General features: G+C 38.3%; 1 protein-coding gene and 1 non-coding gene across 2 annotated transcripts in view; both read left to right on the top strand.

Moving 5' to 3' along the window:
- Positions 1-1,926: 1,926 nt before the first annotated feature.
- Positions 1,927-20,216, top strand: part of LOC146462155 (centrosomal protein of 131 kDa-like) — a 38,679-nt gene continuing 20,389 nt past the window's right edge. Inside the window, exons 1-16 of the mRNA XM_085086032.1 lie at positions 1,927-2,300; positions 3,884-3,959; positions 5,246-5,381; positions 6,257-6,335; positions 7,248-7,799; positions 8,454-8,600; positions 8,972-9,166; positions 9,868-9,974; positions 12,114-12,241; positions 13,797-13,822; positions 14,449-14,501; positions 15,155-15,196; positions 16,303-16,369; positions 16,899-16,969; positions 18,740-18,863; positions 19,719-19,951. Of these exons, the coding sequence (XP_084942158.1) occupies positions 2,151-2,300; positions 3,884-3,959; positions 5,246-5,381; positions 6,257-6,335; positions 7,248-7,799; positions 8,454-8,600; positions 8,972-9,166; positions 9,868-9,974; positions 12,114-12,241; positions 13,797-13,822; positions 14,449-14,501; positions 15,155-15,196; positions 16,303-16,369; positions 16,899-16,969; positions 18,740-18,863; positions 19,719-19,951 (2,186 nt within the window). The 5' untranslated portion in view covers positions 1,927-2,150. The remainder of the gene's footprint in view (positions 2,301-3,883; positions 3,960-5,245; positions 5,382-6,256; positions 6,336-7,247; positions 7,800-8,453; positions 8,601-8,971; positions 9,167-9,867; positions 9,975-12,113; positions 12,242-13,796; positions 13,823-14,448; positions 14,502-15,154; positions 15,197-16,302; positions 16,370-16,898; positions 16,970-18,739; positions 18,864-19,718; positions 19,952-20,216) is intronic.
- Positions 17,114-17,191, top strand: Trnad-auc (transfer RNA aspartic acid (anticodon AUC)). Its single transcript has one exon. It is a non-coding gene; the product is annotated as a tRNA-Asp (tRNA).

Raw genomic sequence — 20,216 nt, 5'->3', positions numbered from 1 at the left:
GCGTGAAGAGCATTGTTGCATTATTTTAATAATGCAACCAATCTAGCAATGTATGAAAGCGAAAACAAAAGACTGAATGTACTAACATGTTTGAAAAGGGATGAGGGAGTCGAGTCAATAAATGAGATCACCGATGAAATGAGAAGTCATTTTAGCAGGGGCACCCAACGGATCCGCGTTCGGTAAATTATCTGTTCGGAAGGCCCTTAATCCCCTACAATTTTGTAAAGGGAATTTTCACCTCGTACGTTCGTGATATGAGAAATTATGAGGCCTAGGTTTTCGGATTGATAAAAATTTGGTTTCGGGCACCGTAGAAAGGTCAGCTAAGATTTTCGGAAAGGAAATAAGACGTAAGGTTTTCGAAAAATGGACTAAAATGCGCTAGTAATTTCGAAAAGACTCAAGTTCCCGTAGAATGACCGAACAGATAAAAATATTATAGCAAGGCCTGAAATGAACCTACAGAGCTTTTAAGGCATTCCAGATGGCCGAAAATTTCGTTTCAAAGAATTTGACAGAAAACTGTCGTTGGGTGCCCCTGATTTTAGGTACATAAGTATTTCTTTAATAATGAAAAATGTGCCTGTCATAGACCTGCAATGTACTTATGAGAAGTATCCTATATACACATTGTCCTTTCGGACAAATTCTCAATTTCCTCTGAAATACTATACTGACATGTTTATATTTTTAGTCGTGACTCGTTGGTCACAAGGGAAGACTATTTAAATCACAGTACTGTACTGTGACACAACTGTTTAGAATACTTATATAATAGATTGATTACGCCATCTGTGTAGATGATTTCACTAGTTCGTCAGTGAATTTATAGCTCTGTAATTTCATTACTCTTCTAGATTGGTCTGTCAGTAAAACGAATTCTGGGGACGGATCATTAGTGGCCGAGTTCGTAGAGATAGTGCGAAACTAATCAGTGCCCGCTGAGTGAAAATACTTTTCAATTGGCGGCCAATGAATAAACATTAACTCATCCCGAGACTCAAAAGTAACCTCACCTTGCCAGTCTCGAAATGTAAAGATCTAAAAATTTCTATAATTTGGGAGAAGTAAGCTTTCAAACAACACGTATTAGTTTGTTATTTCATGAAATGAACAGTTCTGAACAAATGGATATGAGGGTCTTTCTTCTATTTAGTTCTGAACAACTTAATTACATCATCACAGTTTTCCAGTTGGCTGGAGGATTCTTGCTAAGAATAAATTCTGAGTAACAACTCAAGCGTTCACTGCACGTACGCAACTGCTTTTCTTAGAATCTATTATCTGTCTACTAAACTCTACCAGGAACTCATTCAACACGTTCCCTATGATTGATCGACATTTCCCGGCTTTGTTATCTCTTAAAACAAAAAACAAAACAACACTTTATTATGCAAATAAATTTTGCTGTTTCCAAATTAACATTATTAACAAAGTGTACAAAGCAACAGCAGCAACTAAAATAAAACTTAAATTAGTAGTAAACAAATAAGTGAATATACAAAACAAAAAAGGATTCGAAAAAAGGATTCGCATGCTATATTGATAGAAATTACAGGATTGTTACAAATTTATAAACTTTTGATTATTTCAAGAATTGAAGAAGGTGTAAGGTAAGCATTTTCTTTTCTTAAAATGTTGATTAGTATTTCATGTTTTTTGAATAATTTTCTGCTGTCAGACTTTCTAATATTACGGGCATCAGCTACTTGATTTCGTTTAATCTTGTGGGTTTATTTTGTAGTTTGTAAATTAAAGCGAAATACAGCTTGATACAGTGCCACTTAATCAAGTTCGATTGTACACAAAAGACAGAACTTTAAGATTTTGTTGTTGAAATTCATCCCTGTTCCATTTATGACGTCACGCCACTCTGAGATGTTCCCGCGAGTCCTTGCAAGAAGAGAAGAGCTTGGTGACCGTGCAATATTTCAACTGTATTAAAAATGGCGTCGAAGTAGAGCGCCAATTTCGTTGTCAACAACAAGATAATGGTTGTGTGAACCAGTGAGACGTTTTGTATGACAACAGTTTTTTGCTGTAATTACGGCGAACATGCTTGTTGATGTTTACTGTGTATTTTGAAGTCGTTGGCGCATGATAATATTATTCTTTATTCTTTGAGTGAACGACAAGCAATTGCAATCATGTCTGCAAAAAGTAAGAAATTTGAACGAGGGACTCTCAGTTCTGGCTCGGCCGAAAACCTCTCAGGAAAAAGGCCTGGTTCAGCGAAGGCCAACAGACCGAGTTCCGCAGATGTCAGCAAATATTCAGCGCGATCAACTGCAAGTTTGGTGAGTTTTGCCTTCCTTAATTTGTTCAGTTTTCTGTCGACATCGACAATTCAAGTTTAATTTACTAAGTAAGTTTAAGCTTATCATTAAGCAAATTAAGCTTACAAAGTTTTCATCCTTTAATCGATCTCTAAATATTGTATAGTTGTTCGCTGATAATGGCCCTAAGAATAGTCATAAACGTAGACGGCAAAACCAAACGTGGAGCTATAGCTTGCTTGCTTGCTTTGAGCTCACTTCAACACATACTTAGCTCTAATGTGTGACAACAATGTCAGACAAAACTTAACTAAAAATCCTTAGAGTCATCATCATAGAAATACAAGTAATTCATATGTTATCTGGGGATATCAATATATTTTATGTGATCATTAAATGAATATTTTTGCGATATTTTTGTTCTCTATGCAGTGAAACCTGTATTAAGCGGTCACCCTTGGGAATGGCTAAGTGATCGCTTAATACAGGTTGCACATAATACATGTCAAACAATAAAAGTGATATTTTTTTTAACATTTGATAACTTAATTAGTGTACTGTTTATATACAAAAGCTGTCTCACAAATTCATTTACATGGTTAAGAAAATATAACAATAAAATTGTATGACAAAGGAGAACATGGTACAGAAACAGACCAATGAAACATTAACGCCAAGATTGTACAGTTTGTTAAATACAAGAAAGACCTTTCACCCTGAGTTTCAAATATATGTTTCATATATTCAAATTCATTGTACAGTCAGTATTGCGGGTCATTAAAAATTTTATTCCCTGGCTAACTATTTCTTACCATATCTGAGTGATTTCCTTTTACAAAATGACCTTTTCAAATAGGTTTAGACAATAGAAACAGCTTGTTGGGACTAGTAGTAAAGGAGGACCACAATAGCTTAACAGAAGTGACCGTTTAATAGAGGTCAGAATTACAGTTAAGGATGGTGCCTACTTTTGTTACTGCATATGTGTTCTGCGCATCTGGAGACACTTAGGTTTCCTATGGGTGGTACCAACTAACACAGGGATATTTTTGCGGGGTTTAAAGCTATGTGGAGGAAGCACAACTTAGCAAGAGCTCTTGGTATCCAAAAAGAAAATTGGGGGTAACCATGCATTTTTCAGAGATAGTAAAGCTTCAATTTGGAACAAAAAATGCCATACATTCCTTTATATTGTACAGCTTTTCAGAATTATTGTTGCTTGATTATCTCTAAAAAAAATTCCAATTGTCTTTTTGGAGTCCAATGGTTCTTGCTAAGATCTGCTTTTCCTGCATAGTCATAAGCTGCGCAAAAATACTTCTGTATTTTACTATTAGCATGCACCGTACTTAAGGGAAATAACTTTCGGGACTTTGAAAATTGACTGCTTAATAGAGGGTGACTGCTTAATTTTAATTGCCCCCTGCAGACAACAATGTGTTGCTTACTTCACATTAACTTTCCAAAAGACCCCTTTGGAGTTAGCTTGTCTGCTTTCTACTCCTTTTCTGTTGCCTACATTTTTCAAAACATCCTGAGAGGGTCCAATATAATTAATAGATTGCAAGAAAAACAATATTTTTATGCATTTGTATTCATAACAGGATTCTGATGGGGGCGACTTTTTGTCAGTGACTGGAACAAGCAAAGTTCCCCAAAAATCTGCACAGCATAAAAGAAGTAAGAAACAACTAATATAAATATAAATATAAAAATCCTGTTCTCCTGGGAAAGAGTGCAAAATGATAAAAAAAACCCTCATACCAGTTGATGTACATGAAGTGCTAACCAGGTCTGATAAAATGGTATGATGTGATGTCACAAAAGATTTAATCTGTGAAATCATGGGCTTTGTTCAGGTATGTAAAAAATGTCCATTTGCCAAAATTGAAGAACCTCAAGGACAATAACAAGATCCTTCAAAACCATTTTGGGAAAATGAATGTATGGCTTATAACTGATTGTAGATTTGAATGTATGCTTCAAATGACTTTGGATAGTAAATGAAATAAATCTGTGCAGAATGTTGGAGGCAAGGCTGCTTGTTGCCTAACAGGAGTCCAATAACCTGGGGCACCCAAGAAATTGCTCTGGGCACCTAAACATTTTGCTGCTGCAGCACCTACAGGCTGTAACACTTTACATGTTGGGCTCCTAAGTTCACGGCTTTTGGCCTTGTGGACTCCTTGAAATTTCTCTTAGGCGACAGCCTTGAGAGGCGAAGATTTATAAAGGTCCCTGATAAGGTGATCCTCAGTACATCTGGTCTCAGGATATTTGAAAGATTTTCACCAGGACCTGGATTAGTCTCTAATCCGTAGAGAGATCTCATTCATAACCTTGGAAATAGATTAGAATTGGAATATATTGTAATCCTAGCTTCTCGACAGTAGTTTTTAAATATTAAGAAACTGTAAATTGTTCAATTTCACTTGTAAACACATTGTAATTCACTTCCGAGTGCCAATATGTAAAAATGTAAATGTAAATATATTTACCCACGAAGCACCAAAGAGCTCTAGGAACTTGTTCAAAGGTGTCCATGCATTCCAGGTTGAATTGGAATTTGGAAATGTTGGTTTTTGTGGAGGGAGGAAAACCCGACTACCCGGAGAAAAACCTCTTGGAGCAAGGACGAGAACCAACAACAAACTCAACCCACATATGATGCCAAGTCCGGGAATCGAACCCAGATCACATTGGTGGGAGGCAAGTGCTCTCACCACTGTGCCATTCCTGCTCCCAACGATGATGTTAATGATTTTAATAAACTACTATTATTATAAACTACTACATGTATTATCCATAGGGGGGTAAGTGATGCTCCTTGTTGCTTTTAAATGCTACTGAAACTGGGTTAAGTACCGATCATGTCCACTGGCCTTCAGCTTGCGAGAACTTTGCTTTTACCCTACAATTAGTATTTTTGTTTGTAACAAATTAATTTAAATATCTTTTTTTTTAAGGTGGAAGTGCTGGCCTTGTAAGATCACAGCACAATGAAATTCACATGTCTGGTAGCGACAGTGATAGCGCCAGAACCAGCAGTGGCTCAGGAGCAAGGAAGAAAACTACAAACAGTAAAAGAGCTCCAGGAGCAAGGTAAAGAGATAAATTTTAATTCATTTGGCTGTTGGCTGTTGATTCCTGCAAAGCCCTGGTTAAACCATCAAATGTTTTCGTTCAACACTGTGTTTGAAGAACGTGTTTTGCCAAATCAAACATTTTCATCCAACATTTTGTAGTATTGACAAATGTTTGATTGTTTACCCACCTCTGCAACCAATCACAAGTGGGATTTGTACAACATCACAACATTGTTTTCATGTTAGGCCACCAAATATTTGGGGTGACAAACACAATGACATTGCACAGTCCACTTGCTGTAAAGATAATAATTTAGTTAGTTATGCCCTCACTTGATATATAGGAGTATATTGTATTTAAGCCATCGACAGTCTCTCTCCATTGGAGCATAGCCTCTTGTTCTGTGTGACCCTTTTTAGCTGGTGCCAATTGTTGCCTATTTTGGTTCCTTTTCTCTTTCACTGCCCGCCTCAAGTAGCTTTCGCTACTTGTGGTCCAGTGTAATTAGCTAAAAAATTGGTAACCATATACTGTATTAATAAAGGCAGGTGTAGTATGGGTCCTGGGAATCTTCGAAAGTAATTGAATTTTAGTCTAGCATTTTCCAGGACTGGAAAGTCCTTAAAAAAGGCAGGAGGTGCTGGCAAATCCTGAAAATCTGTAAACTCAAGTAATAAAGTTAGTTTTCTCGAAAGACAGCAAGCATTGCACACACATGCTGTTTGGATTCTGATTTTGACACAGCTCTCCGTGCTCCTTGTTTGTTGATGTTGCTACCCAGGTTGCTAATAGATTCCACGTTCTCAAGTGGCTCCCTGCCAAGGTTACAAAGAATGATATAAAGATATTTTACTAAATAAATGTATTTACCTGTCACCTCCCACCCTTAGGCTTTCCGAGGATCACATTCCCCTTATCATGTCTCAAGCTAAAGCTAGAGCCAAACCTAAACTGGCCACAAATTTCCAGGTGAGTGTTGTTGTAGTTTGTGTGGAAGGCACAGATGGGGAGGGAGGGGAGGGAGAAAGAGTGTGAACATACATGTAGATTGCAAGTGAGGGAAAGGGGATAAGGGCCCCACCCTTTTCTTCTTCCCTACCCCCCCCCCCCCTCCCCAATGCCCTGTGTTCACCTCTCATGCTCATGCTCAATGTGTGCATGTAGAACATCGATTTCTTTGCTATTCAAATTTGTCACTGGTTTTGAGAAAGTGCTTTTGGCCCTTGGTATACACTGTAGTTTTTCCAATCAGTGGACCCAGACCAACCAAGCAATAATTAAATTAATTAATAATAAAATAGATGAACAAACCAACAAATAAGTAAAAATGTGTTTTTTTGAAAGTTAGTTATTCAGGATCTGGATCCAGCACTTAAATAAGTGCAGATTTTGCTGCTAAGATTTATATTATTTTAATAACTTTTTTTTAATTTTCATTGACAAACATGGAGGATTACTAACAGTACAATGCAATGAAATACAATCAATGATAAACTTAGTATCCAGGAAAAAACTTAACTACATCATCATGGCTTGGCTTCGCGAACAATGATCTATGAAGGGGGAGGTTTGCGGCAACTGCAAGCACGCTTTTGCCTGATGAGGCCAATGCAAGACAGGCAGGCAGTGGCCTGCAGGTGAAGGTCTGCTCTCGTCTTAATTGCATAAAAGGACAATAAAAATATAGTGTAGTGTAGGTATTTTAGTTTTCGTTATAAGACTGTCATTTTTATAACGAAAATGCTTACACTAGAGTATTATATCTGAATGATGAATATTTTTTAATTAGCATCTAGAGCTCTTATATAAATTTAAATATGTCCACATCTCGCAGAAGTTGGCTATTTTCTAAGTTGTTTTCATTTGTAACCTTGCTTTTAGCGTCACAGTAATGGTGCCAAAGCCAGTCCCAGTACCTTGCCGGACAGACCGTCAGCGACATCGCAAAACACCATAGAACCAGACGAGGTAGAAGAATGGTGGCAGACAATGAGCGACCCTGCACCTGTTCCCCCATTGTTTCTACAGTCTCCCACGGAGCCCAGCAAGGAGCACGACTGGTGGCCTGGTACCCACAAAACAAGCAACCACATTGGTGAAGATTTTCTGCCAAATGATGCTAATAACTTGGATGCTGCCACTAATGATTTGGATGTAAATGTAACTGATTTTAACTTGGTTGAAGGAAATTTGAGGATCAAACCAGATAAGTCAGTCTCACGGAGGGAAGATGTTCCTAAGCTGTGTCTTGATGATCTTCTGGAGGATGAGGGTGAGAGCAAGCGTAGGAGAGCTGCTGTGAATATTCAGCGGTGGTATCGTGGATGGAAAACCAGGAAGGAACTCAGTGGACAGAGTGCTGTCAAGCAACTTTTGAGTCAAAAGAAATTGGAGAAGGAAAAGCAGATGTTCAGTAATAATTCTACTGGGCTGGTATGTATAGTGTCTGGTTTCACTATGAACTAGAATAATACAATTTAACACATTCCCTGTTTTAATGAAGTTTTGATATAAACTCTGTTGAAAATTTGGGACTATGTTGCACAACTGTTTCAAGTTCTTGTAAACTGTTACAGTGCGAGTATGGAAGCCAGGAAAGAAAGCTCTCTATTTAATGTATTGTCACTATATGAAAAAAAAGTGAAATAAAAAAACACCCTGATGGAAGTATGATCAAAGTTTCTATATGTCTTTTAAGCATCTCTTGATATTCATAAAACTTTATGTACTGGAACAAGATGCTATTAATATTAATTTTTTTTAAAGAATTGTTTACATGTGCAAGTTTTTTTTTCAAATTACATATGTGAACCAACTGGGATTTCAGTGCAATAGCCATGCATTTTCTGAAAAACCCTGCAAGTTCGTATCGAAAACCCTGCAATATTTGGGGATAAATCACGCTGAAATCACCTGTAGTTTACATGTGCACAGGCGGTTTGAAGCTGCAATTTGTGCGAGACAAAAGTTGCACTAAAAAGAGTGCGACAAAAATTGCACATGTAAATGGGCCTTAATGCACATATATACACTGTATTTATGTTTGTCAATAGTCTTTTAAGGTCATTTCTGAAATTTGATTTTCAGGAAGAGCTTAGTGATCAAAAGGAAGAAGAAAAGAGGAAACGAAGAGAAGAGAAAGCAAGATTGGCCAGACAAGCAGCTATTGAGGAACTTCAGAAAAAGAGAGACGAAAAAAGACATGAAAACCAAAGGAAAGCAGAGGAAGAGTTGGTGAGTGCAGTGGAAGATTTTGATTTAACCTTTGTTCTTATCCTCCTTTCTCTGTTAGAGGCCTTAACGTAGCTTTTACAATAACGATCAAGATTTCCACTTGGTGATTGGCTCGTAGCTACTGTCTATAAGAGTACAGACAACAAAATGAAACTTGACAAAACCTTGGCAGTGAAACCACTTCTCTACTGCTCGTGGTTCCACTTGAATATTGAACATTTTATGATGTCATGTTATGGCCTATAAGATTATAGACCATAGAAAACTGCCGTTGATTTGTTAATTTTCAGTTGTATCCTTGTTCAGTCATTCAATCCAATCTAAAACAGATAGAGGATTTGCAAACTTTTCCTATTCTCTGTTGTTTTCAGGTTTTCCTCCAAGCCAGTGGAAAAGTTAGTAAAAAGAAATCAATGAACAAGCCAAAACCAAAATCGAAGAAAAGTGCTGGCGTTGGTGCGTCAACCAGCGCTGTGAAAAATAACGGGCCAGTCCATGCCAATGAAACGGCTTCCAGACCTGGGACTGCAAGTAGTGTTGGTAGAAAAGTTGACGAACTGTTCCAGGTCAGTCAGAGGGAAGCCTGCATCTTAAGCATCTTCCTTAAAATGTTCTTTTCAGTAAGATGCACCATTGATATACCATGTCATCAGCATCAAATTTCTCTTTGTAATATCAGTGCTTATTGATTTACAGAGGTCATGAGAATTAAGGATACGATCACCCAAGGTGAATTTTCTTGATATTTTAATAACTTCTCCCAGTACTTTTATAAGAAAAGTATGGGGACAGGATAGCAGAATTTGTTCTTTGATATTAGGGGTTAAAGGGTTGATGACTTGAATGTACCATGAAACAATAACTGTAGATGCACTTTCCTGTGGTACTATTTATTATTATGTACAAGGTGTTTCTAACTTTTGATTTGGTGAATGAAGCCCAGAAGTGCAAATCACAGTTCATTTAAAAGCAAATGAGCAGTTTTTCCTTTCAGTTGTGCTTTTAATATTAATTTACAGCGTATGCTGTATGTCATTCTGTATGTCATTTATTCCAGGTGGTTCCTACTTTTGAGTCAATGGATGAAATCCTTTACTGTGATCTTTCAAGTGGAAGCTATATTATTAGCAATTAAAATTTTCTGCCGTACTGTTTGATTTCCATTACTTTGCAAAACAAACTTTGGACTTATTTTCTTTTCTTAACTTTGACAGTCTTCAGAATGAAAGTGCTAAAGGTGCATTTATGTCTGTTTATTTTATTCCAGGAATCTCGTGAATCTCAAGTGAGCAGTGCTGCTGCTGCTTCTGATGACCAAGGTCAAGGGTCACTGTTCTCTGATCGCACTGATCAAACAGATAAAACGATAACAAGGTACCATCCTAGTAATATATATTAGCCAACGCCCAAGCCTAAAAGCGGAACTCCAATTTTGTTCATAACATTTATAGAAATCTCGGCCTTATGCGCCTACTGGCGTGCGGAGAATTGATGATGATGATTTATAGAAATCTGCTTAGCGTATGAATGTAATAACCTCACCAGTTCCTCATCCTTTCTGCAGTTATATATATCTTCAGTGCATATGCCGCAGACTGTCCATCAACAATAACAATAACAATGTAATACAGATTTGGATAAGGCTGATAAGGGGGTCAGCTTCTAAAGAAATTGTGGTGCTGCGTCGGTGGGGAGTAGAAACGAGTGTTTGGTTTATCAACAGAGTTGACAACTAAAGGTAAATTGGCCACTGTAAAGCGATTTGAGTGCTGACGTTTTCTTCGAAACCTTCGTTATACTGATGAAGGGCTAACGCTCGAATTGTCAGCGCTCAAATCTCTTTATGGTGGCCAATTTACCTTTAGTTATTAACACTGTTGATAAACCAAACAGTCGATGAAGATTTGCCTCCCAATAACCTCATACCAGGGCTGCAAATAACGGCCGGTCAACGGACAATGTCCGGTCAAAATTAGGTATTGACCGGACAAATCCTTGGATTGCCGGACATCTTGTCCGGTCCTTTACCGACTCGTTCAGAGAAATTTTAATTTTCAACGATTTGATAATCACGAGGGACAACATTCATGTTTCCTAAAGAAAACAAAACGAATTAACTATGATAAAACTATAGACAAATTAGTGGTCGAGAAATTCCCGGTAGTCGCAAATTTCTACGATGTCATCAAGTCCTGTCGCGACCGCAACGCGACCGTTATTTTATTTACTTTAAGTGTTCCCAATTAGTAGAGGGTTTTGCCTTTGGCTAGATAGCATGATTGACTCTTAAATAAAGTGATTGATTATTTGATTGATTGAATGATCGGAAATCACCCTCACGAAGAATAGTCTCGCTGCACCGAGAATACTCCACGTAGCATTTGTTGCAAAGTGCGAAAAGAAAACAAACTATACGTTACTTCCGGCACACCCTGCAAAACATGCTCGGTTACTAAGCTTTCTGGTGATTTCATCACTCGATGCAACTCAAAAATGGAGCCTATAACACAAAAAGTGGAAGAATAAAGTTGTCTTAAAGGGATTCTAAATGGAAGAAAGTCAGCGAGCGCAACAGTTGTACTTGGAATAAGACGCCATGCATTTAATACAATTACATACAGTGCTGCCGAATTTCGAAACCCTTAGACGATATGAATTAAAGTTAAGTGTTTCTTGTTTAAGTTTACATTTCAGTTAACTTCTTTTTTCAAATTAATTAAGAGATCGATTGAACCCTTCAGCTTTAATATGTTCTGCACATTTTACTTAAAGTTCAGTTGTAGAAATGATGTGTCGATTGCCAAAGTGTTATATTTAATTGTAAGTGATTTTGCCAGATGCAAAGCAAAACGGACAATTGCGGTTGTACATGTATCTTGCGTAACCTTTCCACGTACTGAATTCGAGGCTGCTTGTGCAGTAAAGAGTAGTAAAACTATCAACTTGTAATTTTTATTGCCAAACCGACTTGGATTCAGTTGTTTTTCAGTTATAAAAGGATTACTGTGCAATTTGGTTTCACTATCGCAAGAGTTACGACTGTTAAAATTTGACCGGCCAAAAACGGGTAGTGTCCGAGCAAAAACATGTTTGACCGGACAACGTGACCGGCGCCTGCCCGTTAGTTATTTGCAGCCCTGCATACAGTGAAAGCTGTAGAGTGGGGTTCCACTTTAGTTGAGATGTTATTAAATTTAGAAAACTGTATAATTGTGTGGTAAACCTGTCTTTTCCTACTGTTGGGTTTGGTTGCAACTCCGGCTTCATTTCAGCTTGATCTCAGAGTCTCCAACCTAACTCTGAACCTGAGCCCTATCTGCTCTGTCATGCGAATTTCTGTTCACCAAAATATGTACAATGTACTTCTTGCATACAAAAACTAAAATATATGTATCTTATAGAATAGTGTCAATGCCTTTGTGCAACCAAATAATGTAAAATGAAATTAATGGAGTGGGAATAATTGTCTTAACTTAAACTGGCAGTCTAGTTAAAATAATTTAAAACATTCAGCTCACAGGTTGGTGGTGAAAGTAAGACAACCTTTGACGATCTTCTGGAGTCACTCAAACAGCTGGAGGAAGAACCAGCTGGTCTGATGCCAGTGGAAGAAAACAAAGAACCCAGGTTTGGTGGCTGGGGTGAGTGTTTGCTAAAGTACTGGATACGCTGTTAGGTTGAACAATGAACAATGGCTTTATTAGTCACTCCATTAAAAATGTTTTTTTTCCAGTAACCATTACAATCAATGTAAAAGACGTAAAAAGCAATATACAATATAAAAAATAAACTAGTCAGTAATAATCACAGATTAGAAAGTGCGTTCGTTGATCTCGATCCCAGGCTTTCTCTTCTTTGCCAAGTTAGTGATGATGTCATCCACCCCCTCAAAATTTGCGGGGGATGCCAGATACGCGTCCCAAGATCCATTGATTAATTTGTTGATTGTCCCATACAATCTTGACTCCAAAGCAATTAGGAGTGCGTTCTTTCTATGTCAAACGCAATAAATCTAAACAAAAAACCTAAGAATCCCCCCAAAGTACGACTCCTAAAAGCAGCTTTAAAATTAGGTAAAGTATTAATTTTTACAGTTAGAGATTGAGGGAGTTCATCCAAAAGCCGAACAGCTCTATACACAAAGGACTGTTGGCCAGTAGTTGCTCTGGATAGTGGCACAGCAATCTTGTTTCTATGTCTAATATTGCGAGAGTGGACATCAGCTCTAACCATAAATTTGCTTCTCAAGTAAGTTGGGCCAGGCCCGCTCAGGCATTTAAATCCCATTCCAGCATCTCTGACCTCAAGTTGCTGAGCAACTGGCAACCAGTAGTGGGCTTCCTTTAACAATGTTCTGGTAGTCAGGGGTCAATTTAACAAGACGTTTACACTTGTATTATATAGTTGGGTTCTTGCTTTTACGTGCAAGCACAAGATAGAACGCAATAAAGAGTTCACAAACGAGTCCAATAATCCTCATTTAAGACTTCTAATATTGTTTGCTTAGTTAATGTTTTGCATGCATGTTTATTACAAGGTCACAGTTTGTTAGCTACAAGTGTAAAAGTTTTATTAAATTGACCCCTAATCCCTAGTGTCTTCGTTGGCAAGAGGCTACTGTGTAAGGTCCAGATAAAATGAATTAATTGCACAATAGAGCGGTTTCCAATTGAGTGTCGTAAAACCAAAACCAAAGTAATTACTTTAGCCAATTGCAACAGATGTAAACAACACAACGAACCAATCAGAATTCGAAGCAACTACATGTATACGGCACCAAGCGCGGGAAAACGCATGCGGCCAAGAAACGATTGGTTTTGGTTTGGATTCCCATTGGTTGAGATTGGTTTTGTTAACCAATCACAGAGCGTAGTTATACAAAAGCAAACGCGAAATTGAAAACCGCGCCGTCTTTCTAATACTGCAATCAATGTAGGAACAGGAAGATTTGGAAGTATCTAACCAAGGAATGTACCGAGACACTGATTCGCGTATTTATCTCCAGTCATGCGGACTACTGTAATAGCTTTGTTATATTGTTTATCTGCCTGTCAATTACAAAGATTGTAAAGGGTGCAAAATGCGGCTGTGCAGTGAGTTTTCCAGTAGAACAAATTCTGCCATGTCTCTCACCCCTTTGCTTTAATCGTTGCATAGTAACATAGTAACCTTATATTTTACATTAATTGTTTGTAGGGCAGGATTTTGAAAGCAGTGACAAGGTTAGTTTGTAGTTTTCTCTTCAACAAGTCCTACATGCTTGATATCTCAAATTCTATGTCTTGAATGTTTGAATAGAAACACCTACAATATGGTGGGCATCAGATCCATTCATGAATTTCTTTTGTGTTTTTATGCTCTTGTATCTTAGTGAAATGATTCAGCAGTACAATGAGAAACAGACTTGTAAAAGTAATTGTTCATGTCTGAGTTGCAATCTTGTGTACAAAGGGGTCTTGAAGGGCGCTGTCACAGAGATTTGCTGTAGTTTGGTCAAAACTATGTAAACATTTGACAAAGAACCTTTTCTCTAATAAGAAATCGCTCTTACTGCATTGTGATTTCTCTGAGGAAGAATAAAGTAAAACTGTAATCAGTTCTTTTTGTGATTTCTCCAAAACACACCGGAAGAATTGAAATTTCAATCCATTTCCATCCAAGCCATCTGCAGCCAAAGATGCTTAATTGCAGTATCTGTTCACTAGTGGGGTTATTGTGAACAAAACGTAACCGTTATTTTAACGTTTCCATCGATATACAAATATGTTTTTTGGCCATCCAAAGTGACGCTACAAATAGCTCACATTGCCCCTTTAAATTCACATTTGTCTTAAACTCTGTTTTGCAGCCTTATCTTTCTCATGCTTCTCTGGACCAGTTAAACAAAGCTAAATTGGAAAGGTTAGTTTAACATGGTGTACTCCTTGTTTACTTACAGTTGGAAGATTAGCTGCATTGGCGTAGTTCTCTGTTTGCAGTTAAGCCGGATGAGAATATGATATGACATGGATTAGTATTCAGTTCATGCGCAGTAGCTAACCACAATACCATGAAACTATTTTGAGCTTTTCAAGCTTTAAAATGGTGCCATGCCTAGTACGTCCCCCATTATCTGTGAAATAAGAGTGAAAAAGTCTCCTAAGTGATGATTTGGGGCGCAAAAGTATCTAGATTTGTTCATATGGTATTCAATTTGTCTTAAAAACATTACCTAACCCTCGCGTATTTTCCGCTTTTTTCGTTTCGTTTTCAAGAAATACATTACAATGTCAAAATATCGAACCGGTACATACATGTAGTGAACGCACTGAAGCGACTCAAAGACCTTATTCAACAAGATACTTTATTTTTTAAAAACATTATATTTTGTCTCTTTAGAAAATCTCGTGGATAGTTCTTTGAGCTAACGCAGTTGTGACTACTCCAACGTTATCTCATCTCTCATCTCATCATTCATCATCAGTTTAGGCTAATTCTGAAGTCAGGCTTTTGCTTTCTTAAGGGGTTATGAAAAGCTAAACTAATTTGCTTCGTTTGCGTTGTTTTCATTGTAGCCAAAGTCAGTCAGGAGCTGCATTATCAGCGGAAAAACTAAGGTATCACTGGACATGCAAAGCTACAGTAGATGTATAGAAATGTTGCCGTCTCGTTTTCGACACTAGAGACCTCCAGATCAGAGAACGAGAACGAGATTGAGTACGAGTACGACTTTCAAATTTCAAATCAGTCACATCCCCAGAACTGTCGCTTCTTCCCGTTGTTTACCAGGAGATAAGGAGACCCTAGAAACAAGATTGCTGTGACAACCGGTTATCTAAACCGCGCAAACTAGATTTGAAAAGTTGTACTTGTACTCAATCTCGTACTTGTAGTCAAATCTGAAGGTCCCTACCTAAAGAAACATTGCGGGTGAAATGAATTGGGCTTTGACGGTCTTAATAGGCGATATGCGAATCTTTGTTTACACTTTTTGCCTCATTAACATATGCTTATCACTATCTGATGACGCTAATAAAATAAAAACTCTGAATATTGAAAGGGCATAAAAGTTTCAGTTTTCTCTGAAAATTTGAGCCATCGAATGGTTTCGGAGAAATTCTCTTCTAAAAACTCGACATTTTACAAAGAATTATTGGCTCATTAACTTTTTTGCCACTTAGCAATTTCGCAGTTTTTGATGGCTGATATTTCCTTCAATGTTACTTGCAAAGAGCTGAAAATTGCACAAATTGTTCAACTTAATCAGCTCTTTCAACTTTTGCATTTAGCTTATATATACGGCCATATATGTTCGTATGCTAATGACGAAAAATATAAACAATGACGTCAGCAAAGATTCGCCTATAGCGACAGCAGCGTAGGTTGGCACTGGCCTCTCTTGCATCTCAGTAAAAGGCGGCAACTCCATATAATCATACTAATAGTGACACAGCCATACTCGGAAGTTCTCCTAACAAGATTCAAACCTGTGACCTTCTGATTGTTAGATCGCAAGTATGCCTGTTACGTTTGCTGAACTGAAAAAGTACGTCAGACTGTCATTTATTCGCGTTAAAACATCGCATCACTTTTCTTTTTGTTTATACTGTTGCCATGTGTAAATGCAAATAAAAAATTTGTCCATCATAAAGGAAAGTAAATATGCCATGCTTGGGATTGCAAGGCGTAAATCAATCCTGACTGATACACCATCGTTTTTCAGGAGTATTTTGACGTTCTTGGATGAAGTAGAAAAAGCTGAAGATGATGCCATCAGTGAGATCAGTCAGGTTTGTGTGATTTTTGTCTTGATTACTGTGAACTGTAAAATGCTGTTCCAAGTTGTTTAACAATTCCACTCACGCTTGTTGGATATAAGATGACATGATACTTAACAATTATTCCACGAGCGCGCGTTGGCTATGAGATGATAGATAGCCAACGAGGCGCGTAGCGCCGAGTTGGCTATAACCGTCTTATATCCAACAAGCGTGAGTGGAATGATTGTTTAATTAAAAACAATCAAGAAACGTTGCTAGATTTTGCTGATTTCGCTTTGCAAGAACAATTAGAAGACAATTTAATGGTCTCTATTTCTAAGGCATGGTATAATGGCTCATATACTATGACCGCTAAGCCAATCAAATCGCTCGAATTGCATTATACAATGATCCAGTTTTTAATAATGTGGTAATTTAATTCACAGGAATCCTCAATTTTGGTGTCAATTAAATAAGGGTGACCTTATTTAGGCATGTTAGAATTATTTTGTATCGGCAGTATTTTTGTAAATTGTTTTGCTTTGCATGTATTTTCCAGGCTCGTGATGGTGCTATTTCTCGTGGATTACCATCATCAAGTACATCAGCTTCAGTAGCAGTTGACAGGGAGTGAGTACAAAACCAAATGAACAATCTTTTTCTCCTGGCTAGCATAAAGACACAAATGTGCTAGCGCCACAACGCTCAGTTGCACCCTTCATATTGACATTTGCCGCAGTTACCACCATTATCACCGACGACTTGCTCCCGTCTGGCCTCGTAGCTCAGTCAGTAGAGCGAGTAACGGACGATCAAATCCGGAGGTCGTGGGTTCGATTCCCGCCGAGGTCAAAGATTTTTTTCTTTGCCTCGTGCGATTTCCCATTTCCTTACTAGGGCCAACACTCAGGGGGAAATTCATGGGTTCACTTAGACTCTTTAGCATACACTGCAGAGTTAATCCTCTGAGGGGAGCAGATATGGCACAGTGGTGAGAGCGCTTGCCTCCCACCAATGTGGCCCGGGTTCGATTCGCGGACTCGACGTCATATGTGGGTTGAGTTTGTTGCTGGTTCTCGTCCTTGCTCCGAGGGTTTTTCTCCGGGTTCTCCGGTTTTCCTCCCTCCACAAAAACCAACATTTCCAAATTCCAATTCGATCTGGAATCCGAGGGCCACAGGTTTGTCAGTCGTCAGACTGTTAAGTGTCACCCAGGGAGACTTCCGCCCTGAGTGTCACCCATGTTAGGCAAAGTTGATTTGATCCATCATTTGAATCTTTGTGTCTGGTCTGTTGATTAACTCATCAACATTATTTCACTCTTTCTTGTATCTTTTTTTCTCTTTTTCCCCCTTTGCTGCATGTATCTTTGATCTGCGCGTTAACGAAAATAAAACTGAGAAATATAGAAAAGTAATCAACTGGAGCAGGCTTCTAAATGACTGTCGTTAAATAAACACCAAAATCTTTACACCTTGTTAACGCATAGCAGAAAAGATGTTAAACCAATCAAATCTTGAAGAAGAAATGTGCAACCGGTGCCAACTATGGAAAAAAATTTTGGGTTGTTATAACTGACAGTTTAGACGGAGTTTAACAAAACAACTTTCTAAGCCATTTTCAATTTTGCCAACAGTCATATCTGAACATTGTCTACTGTTGACGGTAACAAGAAGGCTTGCATCCCAGACTTTAAAAACTATTTATCTACTTAAAATCAACCACTTATGAACAGATTTCGAGTCCCGCTGATTGTCTTAAGCCGCGGCCTAAGTTAGACTCAGTTTAAATAACTGGCTCTTTAATTTTAAGCCACTGTCTTGTGCCAAATGTGGAAAAAAAAAATTTAAACCAAGCTGACTTGCTGAACTGAAAACTGCCATATTTACACTGATCAGCAGAAAGCACCAATTAAAATCATGTACATACTTTTCGGTCGAGTGACTTCCCCATCTTGTCCCTCTCCCCCCCCACTCCCCCCTCCCCTCCGCTAAAAGGTTTCCGTTGAAAGTTGTATTGCAAGACATTTCTGTGGTTCTGTGGCTGTTTATATCCGCTTTTATGATTCAACGCAATGTAACACTGCCCTTATCTCATACGGTCATCAGCGGTGCACTTAGTATTCGTCGTCCGTAGTCAACAGATGTCCTGCGATATACGTAATTTTATATGTCGGGGTAAAAAATAGCAAAATAAAGATCGTCTCCAGCTTTTCTTTAATAAAACTCTGCTTTGTCATTAATGTGTTGAATAATAAAATAATTATTTTGCTCAATCTTGCGGAATATCCACTGATATTAGCCAACTCGGCCTACGGTATCGTTGGCTAAGTATTCGGCGATATTCCGCGCGATTTCGCAGAATAGTTGTTAAATGTCCCGTCATTTTTTCTCGCTACAGAAAGGAAGAAGCGTCACTGGAATCAGCTGCCGCTGCAGCAACTGATGTTACAACAGCCATGATGGCAGTCAAGATAGAGCTGGAGGAGAAGAAAAGAACAAATGAATTACTTCAGAGAGCTTTGGTTAGTTCAAAGAAATAGAGCGGTTTTCAATCGAGTGTCGTAAAACCAAAACCAAAGTAATTACTCTGGCCAATCACAACAGACGCAAAAAGACCTAAGACCCAATCAGAATTTAGAGCAAATACATGTAACCGGCGCCAAGCGCGGGAATACGCGTACGACCAAGTCATAATTGGTTGTAGTTTTGCTTCTCATTGGTTGAAAAAGTGGCGCGAGTTTTGTCAACCAATCACAGAGCTTAGTAACGCAAAACCAAAGCAAACGCGTTATTACTTTCGACACTCAATAAAAAACTGCTCTAACTGTACAGACTAACATACTTCAAACACAAGGCACTATTGGTAGACTTTGAGGTCCTCCACTGTCCGGAATCATGTTAATAGAGAGATTTAGCATCGTGTTTACGTGAAACGGCAAACGTCACCTTGCCGTTTCACGTTTCACGTAAAATAGCGGGAACCTTTTGACTTTAGCTTCGCATGTGTTTAGCTTTTGCGAGTTTCGATGAAGCTGTTTTGTGATTCACTGTGGAGAATTCATGACGAAAAGTGAGGTAAGGAGTGAGTAATGAAGGATTTTTAAAACGCGAAACTTAATTTGCCCTAGTATGACTTGTTGGAAAAATTATCGGGGTACTTATTTTCAACAATTAACTACTTGACTATTTGTGTGAGAAAAAAGGAAGAAATACTTACGTAGTTCTTACATAGACGACAAACGCGAAATAGCCTGTTTTCACGTAGAAACAGCAACCGGCAACCGGCAAACGCAAAAAATGGCGGGAAAATCGTGGTCACGTGGTCATTTTTGCCGTTCGCGTTTCACGTATCTCTCTAATGACTTTTTTTACATTAGAACCAGCAACGCGAGTTCACTCTGCGACAAGCGAAGGAGATGGAAAAAGACGCCAAACAGCGGCTGGCGATACAGCGGCAGGAATATGAAGCAGCTATTCAGAGACACTTGTCCTTCATTGATCAGCTCATCGATGACAAAAAAGTTCTGTCTGAGAGATGTGAAGAGGTTGTGAATAAACTGAAAAGCACAGATAAGAAGTACGGCGACAAAATCAAACAGATGGAAGAAAAGTGAGTCTTTAAGCTTGCTACGTAATTTAATCTTAGAGCAGATTTTAAAGGGGCACTGTCGCGGAGAGTCTGCCGTATTTTGGTACAAGCTGCTCAAATATTTAACAAAGAACATTTTCTCTACGTGGAATTGTTCTGAGAGCACGAAAGGGGAAATACTTACCGGAGGAAGAACAAAACTATGATCAAAGATTAAAGTCTACAGTACGTAGATTGGTACGGTAGCTGTCTTGTCGTGCGACGTTTCCTCTTATTTCATTTTACT

The sequence above is a fragment of the Pavona decussata genome, unplaced genomic scaffold (genome assembly GCF_977016875.1).
Source record: "Pavona decussata unplaced genomic scaffold, jaPavDecu1.1 SCAFFOLD_191, whole genome shotgun sequence".
In the NCBI taxonomy this organism is placed as follows: domain Eukaryota; kingdom Metazoa; phylum Cnidaria; class Anthozoa; order Scleractinia; family Agariciidae; genus Pavona; species Pavona decussata.
This window is presented reverse-complemented; position numbering and strand designations above follow the sequence as displayed.